Source organism: Ananas comosus, linkage group 21, assembly GCF_001540865.1.
Source record: "Ananas comosus cultivar F153 linkage group 21, ASM154086v1, whole genome shotgun sequence".
NCBI lineage: Eukaryota > Viridiplantae > Streptophyta > Magnoliopsida > Poales > Bromeliaceae > Ananas > Ananas comosus.
In genome coordinates this window covers 1,783,589-1,802,719 of record NC_033641.1, presented here as the reverse complement: position 1 = coordinate 1,802,719, position 19,131 = coordinate 1,783,589, and the positions used below count along the sequence as shown (strand labels likewise).

At 38.7% G+C, this 19,131-nt stretch overlaps 1 protein-coding gene across 1 annotated transcript; it reads right to left on the bottom strand.

The window, feature by feature from the left end:
* LOC109726422 lies at nt 1,064-13,952 on the bottom strand. Its single transcript, XM_020255998.1, has 14 exons — nt 13,617-13,952; nt 10,748-10,857; nt 9,000-9,062; nt 8,733-8,922; nt 8,532-8,636; nt 8,313-8,443; nt 6,845-7,406; nt 6,161-6,226; nt 5,921-5,997; nt 4,139-4,411; nt 3,693-4,029; nt 3,458-3,607; nt 2,303-2,842; nt 1,064-1,635 (listed from the first exon to the last, which is right to left on the bottom strand). Exons 1-14 carry the CDS (start codon nt 13,929-13,931, stop codon nt 1,447-1,449), a joined length of 3,108 nt encoding a protein of 1,035 aa, XP_020111587.1. The 5' UTR covers nt 13,932-13,952; the 3' UTR covers nt 1,064-1,446.

Sequence of the window (19,131 nt, the reverse complement as noted above, 5' to 3'; positions counted from 1 at the left end):
ATCATCCTAACGTACATCGATTCGACCAAGGGCTGAAAACTTTATAGCACCAATGACTTTATGCTATTAATAGTATTCTAGCATATATTAGTTAAATTATTAAAAATCAGTCAATTTGGTCTTTTTCACCCCGTTTGGAATGGATACAAGAGGGGGGATAAGAGGGTTATCCCCAACCTGTTGTTCCACCCCAAGGGGTGGAACAAGGAGTGGAACACTTGTTACACTCCTCCCGGATAGAGAGAGATTTTTAATTTTAATTTTAATTTCTAAAATTTATAATTTAGTCTTTTAAAATTTAAATTTATAATTTTAAATTATAAATTTTAATGTTTAAATTATAAATTTGATATTTGTAATTTTTAACTTTTAAATTTAATTTTTTAGATTTAAAATTTAAAATTTTATATTTTATATCTTTCAAATTTAAATTTGATCTTAAATTTAAAATTTGATATTTAAAATTTAAATTTTGAAAATTATAAGTTTTAATTTTAATTTCAAATTTTAAAATTTAAAAGTTAAAATTTTTAATTTAAAATTATTAGTTTAAAATGTTAAATTCAATTATAGAGGTAAAATTATTATTTTCTATCTATAACTACCAACTATTCCACCTTATACTTAGATTTTTATCCAAACATAATTTTTCTAGTTTCAGCTTATACTCATATTTTCATCAAAACAAAAAAATACCCTTGTTCCTACGAAAATTCATTTTTGTACCTATCTCCGGTATAACTAGTTATTGCTTATACCCGAACCAAACGAAGCCTACGTTTCAATTGTTTAAACTAACCAAACCAAATTGAAAATAAAACTAAGCCCAATCCATTGAAATGGCTCAGCTTGGTTTGGTAATTCAGTTTAAACAGAATGGTTTGGGGGTGGCACTTAAATCCCTAACAATTGCACCACAACATCTCAGATATTTGATTCCATCATAGCCAAAGAATACAATAAAATAAAAATAAACATCCCTTAAACACTCATATTGACATATAGCAAATACAAACCAAACAGTGCAAAACTAGAAGATAAAGAATATTAACAGATAACAATCTCAACCAAAACAAGCCTAGGAATATACAAAATAATAAATCATGCCAGCATAACCCACCTCTAGAAGATATTCTTGCCCAAAAGTATATGAAAAAATTATTAAAAAAAAAAACTGGGTAGAAGTAGTGGTATAATCAGTAATGTGATGAAACCTATCAAAATTACCAAATATAATAATAATTAATGAAAATGAGATGTAGGGACAGCATATATGCAGCTCCATGCCAAACACAAGTGCTGTCTTGCAATGCCCAACTTTTTCTGGTGCCTTCTGCAAAATCTTCTTCTTTAAACCTTTTTTTTTTTGTTTCTCATTCCTCAACTGGCATTGTTGTGAATTATTTATTATTATAAACCCGATCACGTCGAAACGCAACGCAATTTTCACGGCTTTCTTAAGGCAGAAGCCGCTCCCATAACAACAGCCATTACAAGCCCGAGGCCTGCTCCGAGAGATGCACCGACTGCAGCAGCGGAAATAGAGCCGCTCTTCTTCTGCGGCTCGTGCATTGCGTCCGTTAAGACCTGCTTTTCTTTTGCTAGTTCCAACGACAGCCTCTCTTCTACGAGTTCCTATAGAGGTTTGCGAGTCGAAATTCAGTATTAGTTGAGAGTATAACTTAGCAAAAAGATTGAATTATGATTATAGGAAAAGACTGCGCTAGCAACTCTTCATATATCTCATCGCGAATCAGAAATATTTCATAGGTCGTTTTGATGCAAATCATTTTGACCACCACTTATTGCATCAAAACCTCATAAGCACGTCTATCCATCCGTTAACAACAATTTCAAACATGTATCACCACATGAACATCGTTTTTGAAATAAAGTTACCGTTATATCAAATGGCAAATCCATTGGATTGGATCGATATGTGTAAATATAGAAAGAAAAAAAACCAAAGATATGCTGGTTAAGTAAAAGTTGAGAGAACTTCGTAAAAACAATCTAAGGTCATCATCAATGGTCGGGAAAAAACTTTTCCTATAATATAGTGAAGAATTGTAGGTCATTTTCGCATCTCATGAGCAGTTAACAGCTATTTCAGACTCCTGTCATCATGTGAGCATTGTTTACGTACTGAAAGTTATCATCGAATCAAATGATTAATCCACCAAAGGAAATATGGAGATGCTGATTAAAAAAAATATGAAAAGGATCTAACTTAAAGCGGCCTTAGTTTGAAAAGGTCCACATAAAATTTCATGTAAAACACGCAAATGAACAAAACAAGTACCTGGAAGGCCATTTCTTCATTACTGCGTAGAACGCGATGAACAAGTCCCCGAAACGCACCAACACCCTCGATAGGCATAACACCCGCCCTTCTCTGGAGTGGCAGTAAGGAGAGACTTAGAGGAGCAAACACACTTCTTGGAGAACCAGCCTCCTTCCTCCCCGAAAGCTCATTAGCTGATGTCATCGGTTGCACAGCACTAGCATTGCTTGCTATGAAAAAGGGGCTTGAATTAATGACTTGAGTCGTGTCGGCAGATGCTTCGTATGCTTCCATAGCAGAAGCGATTAAAGTGTTTTGCTGATGAGCACTGACGGAGAATCGATTTGTTAGGGCAAGAACATAAGGTATATTAAGAGCCTTAGCCTCGTTTAGGAGAAGTGAAAGGGCCGGCTGTGGTTTTGAAGCATTTGGGTGGTGATACCGAGGTATCTTTTGTGATAGGTTATGCACGAGAATAATTAGGTCGGTTTTCTTGGCGAGATCACGTAAACCCATCTGCAGTTCTTCTCTGAATTTAATGGCCTCTGAATTTAGCTCCTGTATGATAAAACAAAGATTAAATAAAAATAATATAGAGAGATGGCTGTTGAAGAAGGTAAACAAAATTTACTAAATTTTTAAGTAGATATGAGGGCACGCTCCACACATTCCTTAGTTACTACATATAAATTTCAAAAATTGCCTGTTTCATTTTAGAAAAGTATCTTCATGCATTTTCAGTTTTCAAGCATACAGTAATTAAATGATATATAGAGTTTTCTTTCTTCTTTTTTCTTTAATAAACATATATCTTGCCTTTAACTATAGAAAGCATGCACACCAATGAGTAATTTGCAGTTGAGTAATATTTAAGTAATAACAAGTACTTCAAGAAAAAGAAAAAAAGCATTATCAAAAGTTCAACAAGTAAAATGCAACCAGCAATTTAGTGCAAATCTGGCATGTTTGAACCTTCTCATTCAGTGAAAAAATTAAACAAAAAGAAGAAAAAAACAATTACTTTTTGCTGAACCAAGTTCAAGATGAAAAGCTTGGAGGTACAAATATCATTATTGTACAATTGATCGACGCAACAAACTGGCTTTCTATTAACCAACTTCAGAAGGAAGCGCAAAATAAACTCTCCTATTCAAGGTAAACTATTAGAGTTACCTGCAAGTTCACACCTGCTGAATCCGCATAGCATAATCCACCTGCTACCCCTTCTTGAGCATCCATGTATGGACATATACTCTCAATATTTCCATTGTTTCGTTGTCTAAATTGTAGCATTGCTCTAAATAGGGAAGTTTTCCCGGCACCCTGAAACCATTAAGAGACAGAATTTACAGATTCAAGATAGTAAAGGCTTCACATACCATTATAGACCTAAATAAATAAAGACTACCTCGAATCCAAGTAATCGCACCCTACGGGTTCTAACATGAACTTCTTTGCATACGGTGGTGAAATCAGTAGTGCAGTAAATGACAAAACCATCCAAACCATCACAACAGCGTCTTCTGTCTTGGAAAAATGATCTGGATTCACATTCTGGAGTCGAATTGGAGCATTCCACAACTGGAGGATAAATAGGAAATAAAGAATCTTCAGCAACTGGAAATTTTGGTGATCGCTTCAATGGAGCACCAATTAAAACCCGCATCTTTTGTAAATTGGGTTCAGCTTCATGATTCGATGAGTATGGAGGTGCTGAAGGTAGTGACTCCACAGCCGTTGAGCACCTTTATTCAAATACATTGGAGAATAATAGGATATTTAAATCACAAACCAAAAGGTTGATAGTAGGAGTGAATTAAGTGAATTAAATATCTAGAGACAAGTAGGGCATACCAATTCCCATTTACTTGAGCTTGAACAAGAGAACACAAGTGTAAGCCATGTCCAACAATGTCAACTTTTAATGGATCAGTGTTTTTATCACCAGAAACACCATTCCAACCAAGAGGAACAATGGATGTTGCCGTTCGGATAACAGGAGGCTCCACAATGTTGCCAAGTTCGACCGAATCAGCAGCTGCTAGGCCAAGCAACTGTTGTAAATGTGGTAACTGCTCCACTCCCATGAAAGGCGATGCGTTCACACACATGCATAGATCATATATTCTATGAAACACAGAAAACGTAAGTTTGAACTTTCCCTCTTTTCTCTCCAAATAATGCAGAGAATATGCATTACTAATGCAAATCAAGAATGATTCAAAGTTCTTCTATTATGTCAGTATCGCTCATGTTTAGCAAGAGATGAGCTTAAGAGAAACTAGAAATTAAGTTAGATAGCCTAATTGTATCATGTTTATAGGAACAAAAGATCTAACTGAGTGTCTGAGTGGCAGTTTGGGAAAGAAGTAAATATAAGCTGCCCATGAAACCCAGAGCATAATGCACAAATAAATTAAAGTTACATTAATCCTTCTCATCATCGACATGTTTGGCCTATCTTACACATTTAATCTTAATTTATCATCACTAAGCACTTGCATCAAGTAAAATCTCTACTATTATCTAGAACAGATATGCAAACACATTGTTTCTTGTCAGGACAATTTTTGAATTTCAAAGGACTACGAAAGACCTCCTGTCAAACATTTTCCTTCTAGTGAAACATGAGCAAGTTCAATTGCCTTGAAAGTGGTTCTCCAACTAGGAAAGATCGATGGCTATATCACAGACTCAAAGCACAGGGTCCAAGTTGATAAATACTTAATATTATGTGATCATTGTACACCCTTCAACCAATCTAGTACCTATTCTGCTAACTCACATCCTCGTACCATGATGACACTATAGTTGGCAAAATAATAGATGTACATTGCAGTTACCTTGCATAATGTTCAACAATTAAGAGATTCTTCACATTTAAAGTGCGAATATTATCACCTTTCGGAATTTTTTCATGGTTGACAGATTCTTGGATATTGAAATGTGCTTCATTGACTTTAGATGGTAACGGATTAATTAACCATATACTAACACTACATCATCATTCAACAAATTACAGTTCAAACCAGTCTTCATTAACAAAGAGCTGAGAAAGCAATAGTTTGTGCAGAAGATAGTAATCCTAAAGTGGAAAGCTTTGTAGATGACCTCAAAAAAGAGCTGGTCCAATACAAATTTCAATCACTGAGGCATATTTAAAGGAACACTTAGGGACATCTCAATTAAGAGGACCAAACAAACTATTCAGCACATGATAGTATATTAATTGTTAGGAAGCTTCTTCCTATTTGACATAAATGCTGAGATTCTTTAGTTACTGGAGAAACATCAAGCTTGAAGTTCTGAAATGGATATTTTTGACATTAGAAAGTAGGCTGATCCAGATCATGTTTCCAGTAACCAACTTCTATTACGTTTAGGAAGCATGTGTTCTTCTTTGCAAGCCCCTTTGAAATAATACTTCGCCAACTAAAACTAAAATAAAGGCACAATATTAACCAAAATATTAGGGGGGGAAAAGTAACCTAAATGGCAATGAGCGAAATCTTGGCAATGACAACCATAAGACCTAGCAACTGTTTGATAAAAAATAACTTACAGAAAGCAAAATGGCAGAAAGAAAAGGCTGTGAATAGCAAAAACTAGTAAGGAAAAGATTGACAAATTTCTTACTTTTGAAAGCGAGACCTATATGACTTCATTGAATGTGATTGAAAGCGCTCCTTTAATTCTGTTATAACCGACCTCACCTGCAAATGCCTTTGCCAAGACATAGCAGAAAGATGAGTAGGTAGAAATAACTAAGACACTACTGCAAAAGCAGTAAAAGTAAAAAAAACCAAAAATACGATGTACACTAACAAATATAATAGTACCAATAAAGTGGAACAAAAGATAACAAAAAGACCGTACCGACGTCATTTTGGAGTATTCTGCATCAGAGAGTGACTTTACTGACAAGTCTCCCAAGAGGTAGAGCTAGAAAAAAAAAAAATCATAATGGAGAGAAGATCACCAATTGGAAAGTTTGAAAAGCTTTGTAGCTCACAGTTAAACAGACCAAACATAAACAAGAACTGGCCAATTGCATTAGAAACAAAATTCTGATGTTACCAAAGTTTAAAAGTGACAAAAATCGATGGAAGGGAAATTCCATAGGTCTTCCACCCTATTGTACAGTAAATGAATGGAAAAGGGATGTGTGCAACTAATTTCTTCTATGTCATTTCAAGCTAAAGTCCTTAAGTTGCATGCATGTTTGCAAAGATGCTGTAATGACTTAATTTCAAAACAGCCTATCAGCTCAAAAAAGCATTTTAACGATAAAATTTTAACAGAACTACCATTAGATTGAACAAAACTCCCAACATTATTGATGAAAGTAACTTAAATTTTTAAAAAAATCAAAAGTTGAGGTTTCAATCAAAGAAAAAATAGTTGAGGGGTGTATTTCAAAATGTCCTATAGTTGAAGGGCTCACTGCACATTTTTTCCAAAATGTACTGTCCAACTTCTGGATTCCACAAAATACAGCGGTAGGCAACAGAAGTCTATAAACCAAATTACACAGAAGAGATAGAAGTGCAAACTATCTACCTGCCCAAATGGTACATAAGAAGGTAGGTTAGGCAATCTATGCCATCGCCTAGAATCTTCATCGTCAAGTCTGCTTCTTCTTTCTACATGATTGCCAAGAGTCTCTTGATCTGTATCAGGAAGAGGCGCAAGAGTGATCCCCTCAGAACCCTCTTGAATCTCGAGAGACTGTGGCTCTGCCTCTGATTCATCACCCTTCGACTGTAAGCCACTATCTATGTCAAGGGATGCCTCCCCAACTTTATTCTGATTTCTTCTGAAGATATTGAATTGATTCCGAACTGCCTCCAGAGGAACAAGCTTAGCCAGTCTCCACATTGACGTCTGAACAGGGCCAACGCCTAGAACAAGCTGTTGCCCATTGTCCTCTTTGGGCATTTTAAGACTTGGTCCACTTGTAGTCTCCTCAAGTTTTGCACCATTTAAATTTTCATCCGACGATGTTTGCATCGTCTGAGTGTTATAGTGATGAAAATAGGCAGGAGATAAAATCCGTGGCACCAGGTCTTCGGGTATGCAGTAGGTTTTGAAGTAGTTTTCCCAACCTTTTTGATGCACATAACTAAACGCAAAGAAAAAGGAATATCATAAGCCAAATTTTCCTTTAAATAGTTACCTGTCTAAAATCCTGTCAAATTAGAAAACAAAGTATTCTGTATAGCTTTTGTTAAATCTGGTAAATTAACCAACATCATTTTCTCTTCATAAAAATCTTTTGATATCTCCAAAATTAACTAACAGGTCAATTACAAAAGTAATCCCTGAAACAAGTATTTAAATGTCGTGACACAGGGTCGTGCCGGAAACTTGCCGGCACGGTATGGCACGGTTCGTGCCAAGCCGTGCCGATGAGTGCCGGTCATAAAAAATATATGTGTGCCGACATGTAACGGTATAAAATATTTATTTTCTTTAGCAACAAAATATGCCAATTATTTATTATATATTTTTATCAAATCTTTTGAACTTTATTGAGAAAATTATTTAATAATTTCCAGAATAAAGGGTTTTGAGTTGTGCCATTGGTACGGGGGCTATATCGTACCGATATCTTGCTGGCACGATACGGCACGGTGGATACGGCCCGTGCCGATGGGCACTTTAATCCTTGCCCTGAAATTTGATCCGAACTATGCACATTGCAGTCAAAGTTTTAATTTTAACAATTTAGCCCGACATTTGTCCTATGTACCAATTTAGTCCGTCCATTGGTTTGTCATCCGAGAAAATGCCACTTCGTCATTGTAATCAAAACAACAATAAATTCACAGTAAGCAAACTCTAGCAACGTCGCTAACGTGGCAACTTTTTTCAGACGGAAGACTAGTGACAGGACTAGTACAAGAGTAGAGGATGTTAAAATCAAGAGTAGAGGATGCAAGTGATGTCGTGGTCAAACTTCAAAAATGAAATTGTTAATTAAACCTTAACAAAATAATTTGTTTTAATTTCATGATATGACACCTACTCTCTCAGAGCAGAATTCCCAACTGGTGGCTGGGAGAAAGTGATACACTTCACTTGAACTTTTCCGTTTTCTTTTGATAGTGTAGAGGATGCGAGAACTCGCAAAATTGCAAGTGTAGCCAATGCAGCTACCTGTCATTCGAAGTAGAGTAGAAAATGACACTAAGAAATTAATTAAATAATAAATGAACAAGATGTAAAATGGTTTGCTTACACCTACCGCACCACCAAGTGAATGTCCGCAAAGAACAAGCTTCCGATTCTTTTTCTGTGCAAGCTTGTATAACTCCAGAGCCGGGATTCCCTTTGCACGAGCTAAGAAACCCTAAAAGAGTTATTCATCAAAATGCCATTACTCTTGATAGAACTCTTGGAACAACAAGAAATATCAGTGATCATATATCTGAAAAATAAATCATACCCTGTGTGCAGCAGGCTTTGATGTTTTCAACCGTTTTGGTTTTTCCTGAACCGGCTTGCCAAGATTTTCCTCGCTCTTCTTTTGGATGCCATTTTGATCACTTTCACCAATATCAACCAAATCAAAATCCTCAGAATTATCCTCATGGAATATGGCCCCTTGAAATATATTTACATCAGTAATAAGATCTCTGTAAAGAAAGGCAAAAGGTAAATAAATAGTAGCTTAAAGACTTGGGAAGCAGGATTTTAGCAAAATAATGCTTACTTGTATTGCTTAGTTCCAATAAATGTAGCAAACAATGTATCCCCAGCCTCAGCTAATAGATACCTACATGAGTTTGAGAGGAGAATCACTCAATCCATACCAAAAAAGAATTTAATTAGGGAGGCCGAGTTAGGGGGAGAAACTTTCACCAATCTAATTTTATTTGCCACAAGAATTTCAGCCTATTTATTTAGCATATAGATTGATAAAGGATACCACCAACAAAAAATGTTGTTCCATTGATATGGAAAATGTTGAAATGAGTGTAGCATTCAGTAGGGATTCAGCGTACACAGTAGATACAACTTCTGATAGTAAATCTGAGGCAAGCATAATGGCCTAGTTCACTTTGCTTCATCTTAGGATTCCATGAAAGAACATCATTACTATACATATTCCCTCCACAAGCATTGAAAAATATCCTAGAAATATTTTTGGTGAAAATATACTCAAAAGAAATATCCAATACATGGAGATGAGTACTGAACTTTATTTACTATGCTTCACAAAGTTCAGTTAAGAATTGATCAAGTAATGTGGGAAAATCTAAGACTGGTGATTCCACATAACATCGCTTTTCAAAATGATCAATGATGACAACAGCTTATGTTATGTATAACTGCCTCCTTGTTTATTTTTTTAAACCAATGTATATCACTTCCATAACATATGTGATACATATGTAAAAGGCAGGATTAGAATTTGTAAATGCAAATGCACGCATCATAAGCATGGAAGTTCCGATTATGATGCATAAAGAGGTTGCACTAGAATGATAGAATCTGCAACATAAACAAGATTGCTGTAAAAAATATCAACATCGACATAAGGTCCTGTTTAGTTCACCTATTTTAGACTCTGGAATAGGAATGAGATTCATTGATTCTGATAGTTATTGTTTGTTATACAGGAATCCGATTCTGATTCCCATTCCACTTTGGAATGGGAATGGTCCAATCCATGTATGGCCCAATCTAGTTTTGAATCCTGGATTGGCCCCGTTCCACAGTAAACCACTCAAAGCTCTCTCTCACAAACACCTCCACCTTATGTCCCTTCATTACTCTTCTCACCCTTAACCAAAACCCTCACCCAAAATCCTAAGTGTCCCAGTTGTCCCTTCCAATTTCCATTCCAACAATGAACCAAACATTTTTTTTTTAAAGATGATTCGTCATTCTATTTCCCATTCCAATACACAATCCAATTCCATTTCCCACTATCATTCCAATCATGAACCAAACATGCCTTCGATGTATATCCATCTTACAAGAAAGATGATCTATACCTGTGACTATTATTACTAAAGAATGGAATTTACTAATTCTACTTAAAACAAACAGAGACTCACAAGCCTGCTGGGCCTATGTGCATGGGGCTGCATCAGCATGTTTTCTTATGACGTGATAATACAACTACACATTCATCTAGCTTCTGTGACCAGCACAAATATCAAGTCACCTAGAAAATATGTTCTGCTTAACTGTCATGTCACAACTTTGAGCATATACAAGCATTCCCTTTAAAACTGCACATAGTGACTATTATTTTCTAACTAAAGAAGTAAAGCTAAAAGCAACATTTTGATAAGACTGGTCTCGCATCAAGCAGATGATGAGAACTAGGGACTTCTAATTCACCATCCAAACATAAACAAAAGTTAACATAAAAGAGAGCTGCTCATTGTCAGTTTACAGCCAACAAAAGTGATTAAAAATTTACGAGAAGCACTGAGAATGTCAACCAACCGGTGAGGTACGTGATCCAAAGAAGGCTGCACGCGCTCAAGGGAAACAATCTGCCCTCCAAAATCAGATTTGAACTTGTTAATATACCTAATCATCTCTGATGCAGGCCTCTGTAATACACAAGATAAAAGGAGAAATGTCAGCTGCGCCAAGAGGAAAGAACAGCACATTGACGATATATTTTGCCTCGGGGTGAATTGCATTGAGCGTCCATGAACTCTTCATAAAGTTTCACTCTAGTCTTATACCTTTGAACTATAAGAGATGTTCTCCCGAACCTTGTTAAAATTGCTTCATCATAGTTCTTCACATGAAAAACCAGTAGTACGATTAAAGGCAACGTTAATGTGGATACCATGTATGATATGTTTGGCAGCCAGACCATCCCCATTCTCTTTTAAAACTAGTCATCCTAACATAAAGTTTTCTTGCTTTGATATCTTTAATGTTGAAAAATACCCACAAACTTTGTAAAAAGATAAATATTATTGCCAAGAGATTGCCCAAGTGTATCCACTAACAGGTTTTCCCAGGAAGGATTCCTGTGAAGCGATGTTACTAAGTCCAGGGAACCAATGCGCAAATTTCAAAGAGAAGACTCGAGTGAAACTCAGTAAAGAGTTTAACAACCATTGCTTCTATTTACCTTCTTGAAAAAAAAATTATTAAGACAAGATCCATACTATCAATTTCAAATCTATAAAGAGAAAAGGAAAAGGACAAACTAGAAGCATAAAAATTAATAAAAAAAGAACTCCTACATTTGATCCCATGTATCAATTACTCTAGTGCACAAGAAAACAATAATAAATTACAGTAAAATAAAATATTATTACAATAAAATAAAATGGCACAATGTCAACCTATAGTTTACTTTTGTTTCAAATTGACCCAAAGATGTTGGAGAAGTATTAAATTCAGATCCAAAACTTCACCAAAATGAGTTGGGATAGTATGTCTGATCTATCTACGATATCTCCTCTACTAAAGCCATTAGAATTGAAAGTTAACTGGATAGTTTATCTATTTTATACAGTCTGCTAACACAGTTCAACAACATTATGCATCTGAATTCAGCAATTATCCCAAAATTTTTGGGCCTACTTGACAAGAGAATAAAATGCAGAATTGACATTGCAACAATTTTTTATATAGTGGATGACTGATACACAAGCTAAATTGCCGTAGGGGCTTTTTGTAATTTGTTGTTTACGCTATTTTCCTAAATTGAATGGAAATTTTGTTGAATTACCAGCTCGGTTAGCTATCAATTGTTAAATGTTATTCCAAAAGCCGAAAGAGTGCTTGGAATAGACAAACTTAATAGAATCACTGTTAATTAATAAAACTGACTTATATTGAAGGACTAAGAAGTTGAGGGGGATAGTTTAGGGGCCTATTGCAGAATGGCAAATAATTGAGAGTTCTCCATACATTTTCAACTAAAACAAAGGTAAAAATGTATGGAGACCAAGGACCCATTTGGTACTGAGGCCCATCTAAAACTAGTAGGCAAAACAACGTTGGGAAGAAAGCATATAGAGATTTGCTTCTCCGTTTTACGGCATGACCGTAGAAAATATATCATAATCAATTCATTACGATATGCGGAACGTGATATTATATATGAAAACAAACAAGATGTTTGTTCATCATACTTTTTACCACATGTAACTCAATCTCCCCGCATTCCCAAATAGAGCCTAACTCAACTATAACCCATTCTGAAACGGCCTCCTCAAGTTTTTTTTTCCACCTTCACCTTCTTAACTTTTAATATTTTCTAAATTGAGTGATTTAGTGAATTAAATTGAGATTTTATTAAATTCATTAGTTCTTTCATCAAATCTAATAGTTTTGATCATTGTTCAGTGAATAAAAACTAGAATAACTAATGGTTAATAGCTAATAAAGCTGTTAAATTTAACAAAATTTTCAACTTAACAAGCTAGATTAATTCAAATCGAAACAATCAAAACAATCAAAAGTTGAGGGGTGAGAATATAGTTAACGGGCCCATTTCATTTTGGCCTATAGTTGAGGGGTGTCCATTCATTTTCACCCCCAAAAAATATATACATGTTAAAATGTATGGAGACCCCCCAACTATAGGCCTTTCCAAATGACCCCCTTAATTCTAGCTTTCTTTTCTTTTTGTGTTGACACTTCTTTAACTTATAATTTCCTTTAACATGAATGATTTTGGTCAAATAAATTGCAAACTTTATCAAATTCATCGATTTCATCACTTAATCACTTTTTAGCAAATAAAACTAGAACAATTAGTCATTAATAACTAATAGAGCTATTAAATTTTATAAAATACTTAACGTACTAGAAAACTCAAGCAACACAAATTAGAAGTTAAGGGTGTGGCAATCAAAAGAAGAACAATTGAGGTGTTTATTTCAAAATGGCCAATCACTGAGGATTAATCAATACATTTGAACCAAATTAAACAAAAAAAGGCTAAATTACACTTTTGGCCCTCAAACTATGAGGTGCGAAACACTTTGGTCCTCGAACTTAATTTATTGCAATTTAGGACTCAAACTTTCTGAATTGTCGCAATCCAAGTCTCACAACCGAATTTAGTTAGCTAAATACTGATGTAAAAATAATGTGTCATTTTAATTATTGTCGCGTCATCAATAACAACCCTGCTACACAACTTTCACATTAGCGACGCATTAATATTTAGCCCATTTACTAAATTGAGTTCTTGAACTTGATTGTAACAATTCAGGAAGTTCGAGCTAGCAATTACAACAAATTAAAGTTAAAGTTTGAGGACCAGAGACCAAAAAGTGTAAATTAGCCAATAAAATAACCTAAATCTCAGGATCTAGGGCAAGGTATCGTTTTCGACCTTGTAGACGCATTCGGAGAGCACCATGGAGCAGAGCACCTCCTGCAGATCGGCGACGGAGTCGACCTTCACGGCGCCGCAGAGCTCCCGGAGCTGCCCCCGCCGCCGCTCGTACTCCTCCCGGATCCGCCGCTCCGCCTCCCTCCGCCCCTTTCCGCCGCCGCCGCCGCCGCCTTCGTCGCCTCCGCCCCACCGCCACGGCGGCGGCCGAGGCCACCGCCACCGCGGGAGCAGCGGCGGCGGCGGCCATGTGGCGCCCATCCGCTCCGCCTGGTCCTTGATCCACGACTCCACCCGGCTCCTTAGGGTTTCCATTTGGGGAGAGAGAGAGAGAGAGAGAGAGAGAGGAGGGGGATATAAAGGAGGGAGAAGAGAGAGAGAGGAGAAAAGAAACTATTTCCTACACCAGGTGTATGGATGAATCTCATACACCACAATGTCGTCAATGTCATCAGTTTTTTAATTTTATTAAAAGGGGCAATTGCTTATATATTTCTAAAAACAGTAGCCGTGGCGCTAAAAGAGTCGACAACTCACCCCATAAGGTATAATTATGAGCTCTCATTAGATCTACCCACCGGTAAAAATCGCGCCACGTTCATCAACGAAGATTGCAACTGTAGCGAGAAACGCGAGGAGATGGAGAGATCGGAAAAGAGAAAGGGCAGCTGGTAGAAATGGGAACGGATATCGCGAAGTCGGAGAGAGAACCGGCGGAAACGGGAAGAGGCACGAGAAGTTAGCGAGAATTCGACAAACCTAGCATTTATGTATTTGGTAGATCTTCTATCTTTTAACAATTTTTATTTTGTCCTCCTAAACTTTAAGCCTTTATTTGGTTAGGGGTTAAGGGATGGCCCCTTAATCCCTATATTATCTCCAAATACCTCCAAAAATGGGTGGAGTTAACCCCACCTGAAATGGACTATCCCGAATTAGCTAACCCCATCTAATCCCACCAAACTCCAACCAAACACTATTTTCTATTCATAATAACCCACTATCCTTCTTATCCCACATACTCCAACCAAATACTATTTTTCATTATTACTGAACTAACTCCAACCCCCAACCAAACACAAAAATACTCTAACCCCACCTTAATTCTGAATTTAACCCTATTTCTGGAATAACTAGTTTTTTCTTAATCCCAAACCAAACGGCAGCTAAAATTATAATACTTAAACTTGCACGGTAACTATTTTCATCACTGTTTGTGCCTATATTATATGATCCAACAAGTAACTACTAATGTATTCGTTTTATCCGTAAATGTTAAAAAATTAATTACTAAATAATTAAATATTTTTTGCACAAGGTTACTTATTTTGAAAAAAAAATTATATATTTTCACCATTCCCAAGAGTGTAATATTTATCTCAACAAGTTGCTTAACTATGTTATACAATTTATGCACAAAATAGTAACTAAATAATGACAGAATGCTAAGAGTGTTGGAATAAATAATACAGATTTTTTTTCAAAGACTAATAAAGGATAAAATACAAAATCAATTATTTATGAAAAAAAATTCTGCATTTTAGCCATTTTTTTAATATATATTTTTTAGAGTTAAATGTATACAGGTCCATGCAAATATAGTGAATTACAAATATATTCTTACAAAGTTCAACTGTAATATATTGTCCCTACAAAGTTTTAATATTTTCAAATATGTTCTTCTGATTTGTTACCGTTCTAAAACTATTTATATTTTAAGGGAAATATCAATTATGCCATCACAAAGATATCTCTTCAAAAGTCACAATATTATAATATAAGAGAGGTAAAAATATTAAGTTATCTCATAAACTTAGCAGTATTAAGTATTTAATCTATGATTAACTAAAATTTTCTAACGAATTTTAACAGCAGAGATATATTTGAAAACATTATGAATTTTGTAGGGACAACATATAAAAGTCCAACTTTATACAAATATTTTTGCAACTCACTATATTTGTAGGGATCTATATGAAATTAACATTTTTTTTTAGGTGACCATGATTGTAGGATGTTTGTACGGTGCATAAGGTGTAGGCATACACCGGGTGTAGACAATAATTTCTTCAAGGGGGGGTGTGGAGGTGGAGGGGAGCGAATATGCCGCTGTGCGCGGGATCGCGGGGCCGAGAAGTTGCGGAAACGCAAAGCGAGCTCTGATTGGCCCAAACGCGGTGGTGGGGCCCACCCAAAGTGCCCTTTCACCCTTCTCCGTTACGCAACGGAACACTTCCTATTCGGGATTGTTTTCGTTTTTGAAAAAAAAAAAAAAACTTCTCCGTTACGCAACGGAACACTTCCGCTTCGGGATTGTTTTCGTTTTTGAAAAAAAAAAAACTTCTCCGTTACGCAACGGAATACTTCCGCTTCGGGATTGTTTTCGTTTTTGAAAAAAAAAACTTCTCCGTTACGCAACGGAGCACTTCCGCTTCGGGATTGTTTTCGTTTTTGACAAAAAAAAAAAAAAAAAAAATTGAGATGAACCGTTTCATTTGGATTTTTTTTTTACATTTAAGCCATCTCAAAATATTTCTTTCACAAATAATTTTAAAAAATTTATACTTTTAGTATCCGTTTGGATCAGGTACAAGAGAGGGATAAGAGGATTATCCCCCCTCTTGTACCGAAAGAAGATTGGAGGGGGTGGGAACAAGTTGTTTCCAGTTTCCACCCCCCAGTACGAGATTTTTATTTTAAATTTAAATTTCTAAAATTTATAATTTATAATTTTAAATTATAAATTTTAGGCTTTTTTGCATAAAAAATTCACTTATTTTGGGCTTTTGTAAAATCGGGCCACCTTTTTCGTTTTGCAGATTCGGTCCGCTTTTTCAGCAAACTGACCAAAATATTCTTATTACTTTTTCTCTTTCCTCTTTCTCTCTCCTCTTCGTTCTCTCGTTCTTTTTTTTTTTTTCGCCGAAAAAAAAAGCGACGGCCGTAGCACCGCTAGGCGGGCGCTTCTTCTTCTTCTTCTTCCTGCAGGTTTTTTTCCTCTCCTTCTTTTTCTTTTTCTTCTTCTTCTTCCTCCTGCTAGAGCACCTTTTTTTTTTCCCTCTTCTTCTTCTTCTTCTTCTTCTTCTTCATGTAAGAGCACAGGGCGCACCACGGCGACTTCCGGCCTCGCAAAGCGGCATCCACCCAGCAGCGTTCTGCAGGGAGGGGTCGGCACCGGCGACCGCGAGCGCTGCGGCGAGAGTCGGGGCGAGCGGGAGGCGGGCAGCGAGGTGGAGCGGGGTGTCGCAGCCGGGGACGTCGCGCCGGTCGAGAGCGGGGGTCACGCGCGCCGCCCGGCGCTCTGCTCGGGCGGCGTCGGCCGCCGTCGCGATCTACGACGGCTGCTTCTTCTTCTTCGTAATGGTGTAATAGTGCAAGCGGGCCGGTGCACGCAGCGGCGGCGGGCGGGCACGCGGGCACCTGCGGCTGCTTCTTCTTCGTCGTAATGGTGTAATGGTGCACCATTACACCATTAATGGTGTAATATAATGGTGTACCATTACACCATTAATGATGAAATTACACCATTACACCATTAATGGTGTAACGGTGCAATTACACCATTAACGGTGCACGCGGCCCGCGGAGCGGAGCCGCGGGTGGAGCTCCGCCGGGCGCAGCCGCCCGAGGGCCTCCTCAAAGCGCGCCAGCAGCGCGGCGTGGCGCCGGCGCTGCCGCGCGGAGCGGGCAGCGAAGTCAGCGTGCATGAGGGGAAGCTGGCGGAGCCCAAGGCGGCAACCGCACCATCGACAATTAATTTTTCTATTTCTTTCTGAAATGAAGGGCTAATTCTGATANAATGCAGCCTGGACAGCTGTCATGTTTGCAAATGGGAGCATCCCGGTGATGAGCTCCCACAGCACAATGCCGAAGCTGTACACGTCAACCTTTTGATTATATGGTCTGTGCTGGATCATCTCTCTGAAAAGTTAAAATTAGTTGTTTAAGGACGGACCCAGCTAAAAGAAAAGAAACAACTTTTGCTGGCAATTATAGATTTTGTTAAAAAATTTCTTCTGGTCAGGTAGTCCGACCAATATTCTAGGACATATTAGAGATATCCAGCCACTGTTATTAATCACCACACCAGTTATAGATTTCCATATACCTACATTGTCCTTTTCCAAATAGATATGTAGGACAAAGAATATTAAGTTTTCGTGATAAACAGAGAAAAAAAAAGTATGCAATAGGTAATTTAAACATGAAAACATCAGCATTCTTCATACCTCATAACTTGTAAGTATACGCCAATATGAACGAATCCAATAGCACATGCATCAAACTTATTAAGTCAATAAATATATTTCATTTATATCTTCTTCTTCTTCGTCGTCGTCCTCGGCGGCGGCGCGGCGGAGGAGGGGTCGCCGGCGGCGGCGGAGGTGGCGGCGCTTCTGGCGGTGAGGTCGGCGCTCGCGGACCCGTCGGGCGCACTCGCCTCGTGGTCCAACGCCAGCTCGTCTGAGCCCTGCGTGTCGTGGCGCGGGGTGTCCTGCTCCCCCGCGCGGCCCGGGTCCCAGCGCGCCGTCGCGTCCCTCGACATCTCCTCCCTCAACCTCTCCGCGGGTGTCCTGCTCCCCCTTCGAGGAGGCCCTCGGTCGGCTGCGCCCAACGGAGCTCCACCTGCGGCTCCGCTCCGTGGGCCGCGTGCACCATTAATGGTGAAATTACACCATTACACCATTAATGGTGTAATTTCACCATTAATGGTGTGTGTAACCATTAATGGTGTAATTACACCATTACACCATTAATGGTGTAATGGTGCACCATTACACCATTACGACGAAGAAGAAGCAGCCGCAGTGCACCCGCATGCCCGTCCGCCGCCGCTGCGTGCACCGGCCCGCGTGCACCATTACACCATTACGAAAAAGAAGAAGCAGCCGTCGGAGATCGCGACGGCGGCCGACGCCGCCCGAGCGGAGCGCCGGGCGNGCGGCCCGGGTCCCAGCGCGCCGTCGCGTCCCTCGACATCTCCTCCCTCAACCTCTCCGCGGGTGTCCTGCTCCCCCTTCGAGGAGGCCCTCGGTCGGCTGCGCCCAACGGAGCTCCACCTGCGGCTCCGCTCCGTGGGCCGCGTGCACCATTAATGGTGAAATTACACCATTACACCATTAATGGTGTAATTTCACCATTAATGGTGTGTGTAACCATTAATGGTGTAATTACACCATTACACCATTACGACGAAGAAGAAGCAGCCGCAGTGCACCCGCATGCCCGTCCGCCGCCGCTGCGTGCACCGGCCCGCGTGCACCATTACACCATTACGAAAAAGAAGAAGCAGCCGTCGGAGATCGCGACGGCGGCCGACGCCGCCCGAGCGGAGCGCCGGGCAGCGCGCGTGACAGCCGCCCTCGACCGGGGCGACGTCCTCGGCTGCGACACCCCGTTCCACCTCGCCGCCCGCCTCCCGCGCGCCCCCACCCTCGCCGCGGTGCTCGCGGTCGCCGGTGCCGACCCCTCCCTGCAGAACGCTGCTGGGTGGATGCCGCTTTGCGAGGCCGGA

What these genes read in the sequence shown, in the direction of transcription:
- LOC109726422 (XM_020255998.1), bottom strand. Translation starts at nt 13,931, where the DNA reads ATGGAAACCCTAAGGAGCCGGGTGGAGTCGTGGATCAAGGACCAGGCG. An exon ending in TTGGATCACGTACCTCACCG is followed by an intron (nt 9,063 to 10,747) that starts GTTGGTTGACAT and finishes AAACTCATGTAG; the next exon opens with GTATCTATTAGCTGAGGCTG. An exon ending in TGCGATTACTTGGATTCGAG is followed by an intron (nt 3,608 to 3,692) that starts GTAGTCTTTATT and finishes TAATGGTTTCAG; the next exon opens with GGTGCCGGGAAAACTTCCCT.